This window comes from Carlito syrichta, unplaced genomic scaffold (genome assembly GCF_000164805.1).
Source record: "Carlito syrichta isolate Samal-C Ts95f unplaced genomic scaffold, Tarsius_syrichta-2.0.1 Scaffold311497, whole genome shotgun sequence".
NCBI classification, from domain to species: Eukaryota; Metazoa; Chordata; class Mammalia; order Primates; family Tarsiidae; genus Carlito; species Carlito syrichta.
In genome coordinates, this window is record NW_007255593.1 from 260,786 (window position 1) to 266,785 (window position 6,000).

The 6,000-nt window shown below is 50.5% G+C and overlaps 1 protein-coding gene across 1 annotated transcript; it reads right to left on the reverse strand.

The window, feature by feature from the left end:
* Positions 1-2,018: 2,018 nt before the first annotated feature.
* On the reverse strand, positions 2,019-4,724 carry CUNH1orf174 (chromosome unknown C1orf174 homolog). Its single transcript, XM_021717912.1, has 3 exons — positions 4,554-4,724; positions 3,135-3,617; positions 2,019-2,627 (listed from the first exon to the last, which is right to left on the reverse strand). The coding sequence occupies exons 1-3, from the start codon at positions 4,722-4,724 to the stop codon at positions 2,514-2,516; spliced, it is 768 nt and encodes a 255-aa protein (XP_021573587.1). The 3' UTR covers positions 2,019-2,513.
* Between the last annotated feature and the right edge of the window lie 1,276 nt (positions 4,725-6,000).

The following is a 6,000-nucleotide window of genomic DNA, read 5'->3' on the forward strand; positions in this document are numbered from 1 at the left end:
AGGCGTGGGATTACAGGCTGAGCCACCAAGCCTGGCTACCTGTCTCCTTTACACAGGACACCCGTGCCTTCTTGTAACACTTCACTCTTTGACAGTGACCTTTAGGGATCTACACCTGCCATGTTCGCCACCTTCTCAGGCCCTAGGAGACTCCACGTGGAGATTTCGACACTTTAGGAAGACTCTTCAAATTGCCCCACAAAGTGATACACCGTCTACCTCCCGGGGCTGCTGACTGTCGGGAGAGGAGGCTGGCCTCACTTTCAGTTGTGCTGCCAGTTAGAAAGTGAAGGCTGGTGTCCACGGGGCCTGCAAAGGTGGTTTTCACAGTCTGGCAGACAGGAGGGCATTTCCCCTCGGGAATGCTTGTCAGTGCAGTTTCGGAAGTGCTGTGAGCAGGGGTGGCCCCAGCTCGTGCCTGTGTTCCAGTCTTCACGCCCTGGAAGTGCGCTCGGGCATCTCTTCCTCAGGCAATGACGACTTGGCGCGGGGCGCAGTACCAAACCTCACAGGAATGGCAGAACTCCCACATCAGGCAGGTGCTGTTGTGAACAGTCAAGCTGCAGTCTCAGGTTGTAGATTATCTTCCCTGGTTATCATTAAATGACTTTACAAGCAACATTTTCAAATTATAGTTATTGATCCATAAATCACACAATTATTAAGAGCAGGTGAAGGTCACGGCCAATGGGAAAGGACCACATAATGGCAGAGACTGACTGCTGGGAGGCGACTCTCAGAGCAGGCAGCCAGTGCACAGAGGGCTGAGACGTCTCTTACAGGGATTTCCACTATGTTCTGCTCCACTCACCTGCTGTGTCAAATGCTGCCTGCGCTTCCTGGGGCATCTTCACAGGGTTAAGTCTCGCTGCTGGTACAGCTAACCAGAAATATACAATGGCTGAAAAACAGGAAGACTCTCCTGCTTATGTGTGAAGGGTATCATGTGGTCTTCTGTACCACAGGCAGCTTCTCCTTATCCTCAGTCGCCTGGGGACCCAGGCTCCCTCCTGGTTGCTCCATTCGGTCTCTGTGAGCAGCTGGTGGCAGGAAGAGGCTGTGGAAGATGCACCCCCAAATGGCTCCTCCCCACCCCCCTTGGCGACATGGCACGAGGAGCTCCTTGCTGTAGGGGGAGCTGGGGAGCACGGTCCCCTGTGGGGCAGCTGCACCGTGGACACTTCACGGCCAAGGCTCGCACCGGCCCTCTCCACCACAGGACCAGGAAGCTCAACACTTCACAGCAAGGACAAAGGACAGAGGATGCGCACGAGAGGACAGGGCCACGTGGCTTCCCATCCAGGGCCCTGTACTAAGGGGCTTCTCTGGCTAGTGGGTCTAACAGGCGGGTCCAACCTTATGAGTGTCAGAGTGTATAAGACCGAGGACAACATTCATTTCCTCCACTTGACTCTCAAACACTTAGAAAGGAATCCAGTTTTAGGAACATAAACCTCCCTGACAGCTTGTTTGGACATTCTAAAAGGGATGCAGCTACTCTTATACCCTTTTATCTTTGAGCTAGAGTCTCACTCTGTTACCCAGGCTGGAGGGCAGTGGCATGCTCCTGGCCACAGCAGCCTCGACATGCAGGGCTCTCAAGTGATCCTTCTGCCTGACCCTTCCAAGTAGCTGGATCTACAGGCACGCACCACCATGCCCAGATAATTTTTTTATTTATTGTAGAGATGAGGTCTTGCTAAGTTGCCCAGGCTGGTCTCAAACCTGTGGGCTCAGGCAATCCTCTCACCTCGGCCTCACAAAGTGCTGGGATTATAGGCGTGAGCCACTGTGCCTGGCTTGTATGCCCTTGACCAAAGAACAGGTCCTCCTCTGGCAGGGATGGTTGCCCTCTTCGACTGAGCATGCAGCTGTGGGAGGAACGTGTGTGGAGTGGTGAGGGAGGAGGGGGACACCTGCCTAGCCAGCCAGATCAGCCAAATCAACCCTGGCGCTCAACGGCGTGCGATGGCCCAGCCAGATTATCCTCACGCCTTGAAACATAAAACTTCCTTAAAAACATTTTCAAAATATATTTTATTTCTCTCCCATAGCTATTTTGCAATATTTCCAAGGTAAACATAAGCTTCATATACAGAAACAAAGGCAAGTTCTTTAAGAACCGGCACTGAGTGGGTAAAAAGGATGATCGCACGTAGAGAGTGGAAGGCAAGCCTGCATGCCAGCAAAGCAGGTGAGCTGAAGTGCAGAGCTGCCGCCATGAAGCTCTCGACCGCAGCCTGCGCACTCTCAAGGCATCGTCAATGTACGTCACATACATAGACAGAAGACATTGGCACAGGATGGCACTCTGCCACCTCCCGGCTGCTCAGGTCACGCGAGCACGCCTTCCACAGGCATCTGGCGCTTCTCTAGGGACTCCTAGGATCAGTTCTCAAGTCGGCGTAAGAACACATCCTCTTGGAGATATATTTCATATAAATCTTGAGATGTGCTTAATTGTCAAATTGTTAACTGCACTAATTATGAGCAGAAGTCACCTTGTAGATTCACTACATCTCTGCGTCATCATCATCGTCGTCGTCGTCCTCTTTGGCTCTGAAATGCATTTTTCTGAATTCGCGCCTGCTCATCGAAGGGCAAGACGAAGATGCTGGTGGCAGGTCCTTAGAGGAGAAGAGAACACGGACTTAGTTGTGAGCGACACACATTTGCACCTGCATCCGAAACTCACCCTGGCCATCAGCTCTGGGTCTCACGGGACGTTCCTCCCTTCTACACACGTGGAAATGACCGAGTCCTAGCTCTCGACCCAAGACAAGACCATTGGCTGATCAAGTAAAGAGGAGGAGGAGAGACACTGGGTTTGAAACACGAGAAAGCAACACCGAATGTGGGGTAGGCTAATTCGAGAAACCACAAATCTGACTTCGCGGAAACACACCTGGGCTGCGGGAGCCCCTCTGCCGCAGCCTTCTGATGGCAATGACGCTCAGCTTGGGAGGCACGGAGGGAGGGCCCTGTTGCCAACGTTTTTTCCTTTTGGGTTGAAATGATACATTTATATTTAATTTTGTGTCAAGGAATTATGTACATGCGGTAAATTAAGAGCACACAGCTTGAGGGCGCAGTTTGCTGCTGAGGCCCCGTGAGAAAGAAGGTGCCACTATTACCTGCATGAGCTCGACATTCCCAAAGAACCGGCTCACGGGCATTGGCTGATTGCTGTCATCGTCCAGAAAGACGCTGTTGTCCATCTGGAGGGGCAGGGCCTGCACTCCCTCTGCGTCTCGTGCCAACTTGTCCTGCCTGGTGGAGCTGCCGTTAGAGTCTTCTGCTCCTGAACCAGCCCCGCATGTCGGCATGGACAGGCCGTCTTCAGTCTTTGCTAAGCAACCGTCACTCATGACTCTGCGGCAACCAAGGGGAAGAGCCGTGGTCTCCCGTGACACAGAAACGCCCGCCCCACTGCCCGGAGGCGAGGCACCATCTTCAGCAAACTCATTTTCACAGGGGGTCTCCGGGGTGACTTTTGGCAAAGAAGCATTATCACTTTTAGGGACCAGTTTCTGTAATTCTGACTTCACAAGATTTCCCTTGTCACACTTGAACTTCTTGGAGGTTCGCCTGTCTGTGGCTTTGTGTGATGAGGAAGTCTGTCAAGAAAGAAAAATATACAGGAAAGCAAACACACGTAGCACCCGAAGCACGCCTCTGTCCCAAAGGCAGGGCTCCTTCCCACATCTGCAATGATGACATGCTGCAACCTCAGTCTCAACAGATCATCAGTTCACTGTTCTGCCACCATGGGACAGAATCCCAAGGGCCGCTGGAAGTGAACCCAGGCTGACACCCCACAGCACACCCAGGTTGTTGGCTCTCCCTGGGGGTATGATATTTCCCAAGGCAAACTCAGAAGCTCATCACAAATAAATTATAACAGAAGAATCCAGTTTTCACTCATTCCTGCTAGAATGTGTGCTCCATGAAGGCAGGGATCTTCGCTTTACCCACCAAATAGTACCAGGCACACAGTAGGCGCTTAGTGGATATTTGTCAAATTGACTTCAACAAAACTGTAACAAGCACCTCAAAACAAGTGAAACCCTGTGCTGCAGGTGGTGGCCAAGTCGCAGCCCCTAAGCCGTGGGCTGAGTGATGTGGATCTACTTTTCGAGTGAGTTCAGGGACCAAAATTCCTCGGAAGTGACAGTGGCGCCATGTTGAATGGCAGACTCTACGGGATCCCCTTTCTTGGCCCACGACACTATCTTCAAGCCTTAGGGGTGAGGAAGGATGTTAACATCCCAACACCTCGTGACTTTTAAGCAGAATGAACAGCACAAGCGTATCTTAGAGTCGGGGTCTCTCGACATGCACTGGGCAGATGCTAGGGAAGCAGCCCTGGGCTGAGGGCAAACCCTCCTCTGAAAGCAGTGACAGCCTGTCAGCTTTCACGCGCAACCGTCTCCTCTGGTATGTCAGCACCACTGGACACTTTTCTAATGCAGCATATCTTGGGAGTGACAATTTTAGATAAAAATAGACCCTCAAGGCAGGATCTTGGCATTTTCCATGGTAACTAGACTCACCAGACATGCTGTCTTGGCAGATGTGGAGCCAGCGATGTCCTGGGAAGAGGCCACACTGGCTGCCACACGACTCCGGGCTCGCAGGCGCGCTGAAGACCGCACTCCCCCTGTGAGCTGGACCAGATCGAGAGGCTCGCTTAGAAAATGCTCTTGTGAACGAGGTATGAACATGCAGACCAATATTTCCCATCTAAAGACAGCCTGAAGACAATCCCTCCCAGCACCCGCCCCATTTTTATCATCATTATGGAAAGACACCTGTGGCCTGAATGTGAAAGTTAAAAATCTCTGCCTGGATTTAACACACAGGATCGACACATCTCAGAGGCCTAGGACAGTCTGTCCCCCTTATCTTGTATGTTTCTGGGAACCACCATTTGTAAATTAACTCACACTAATTCAACTTCAAAGTGTCCAGAATAAGCAGCACATACCCTTCCTTAGAAGGTTCTCAAACTTTTACATGGTATCAAAGTTTCTGATAAAATGTTATATAAAAAAAAAGGCCAATCCCCATCCTCATATCTCTCTCCCTTATAGTCCTAATTCTATTAGTATAAAGCAGTTGGCTTCTGTCTTATCAATCTTAATATTAACAAAAATTGGTCCACATCTATTATATCTGGAATGTAAAACAAAGTTTTCTAATAACAAGAAAGAAATTCAAGACATAAAATTTAAAGTAACTTTAGAAATAATTTAGGCAGCACAAGTTGGCACCAGACGCGGAGGGAGTGCAGACACCGCCTGTCTAGATGGACAACAGCGTCCTTCTAGACGATGACAGCCATCAGCCAATGCCCGTGAGCCGCTTCTTTGGGACTGTTGAGCTCATGCAAGTCAGAGTGGGGTCCTCACGGGGCCTCAGCAGAAAACTGCACCCTCAAGCTCTGTGCTCCCTATTTACTTGTGTCTGCCTTCCCTTAATATTTTTCTTTCTCGACAGACTTCCTCATCACACAAAATCACAGACAGGCAAAACTCCAAGAAGTTCAAGTGCGACAGGGAAATCTTGTGAAGTTAGAATTACAGAAACTTGTTCCTAAAAGTGATAACACTTCTTTGCCAAACATCACCCCTGAGATCCCCTATAATAATTCTGCTTGGTGCCTGAACAGAAAAGTGGCAAAAATAGTACAGAAAAGTGGCAAAAATAGTACAGAAAAGCTGGGCTTAGTGGTGTGAGCCTGTAATCCCAGCTACTTGGAAGGCTGAGCTGGGAGGATCGCGCGAGCCCAGGAGGTCAAGGCTGCCATGGGCTGCGCTCACACCATTGCGCTCCAGCCTGGGCAACATGGTGAAACTCTATCTCTAAACACCATTATTGTACTTGAAAAATAATATATGAGCTGGGCTCGGTGGCTCAGCCTGTAATCCCGCGCCTTGGGAGGCTGAGGTGAGTGGACTGCCTGAGCCCGTGGGTTCGAGACGCGCCTGGGCAACTTGG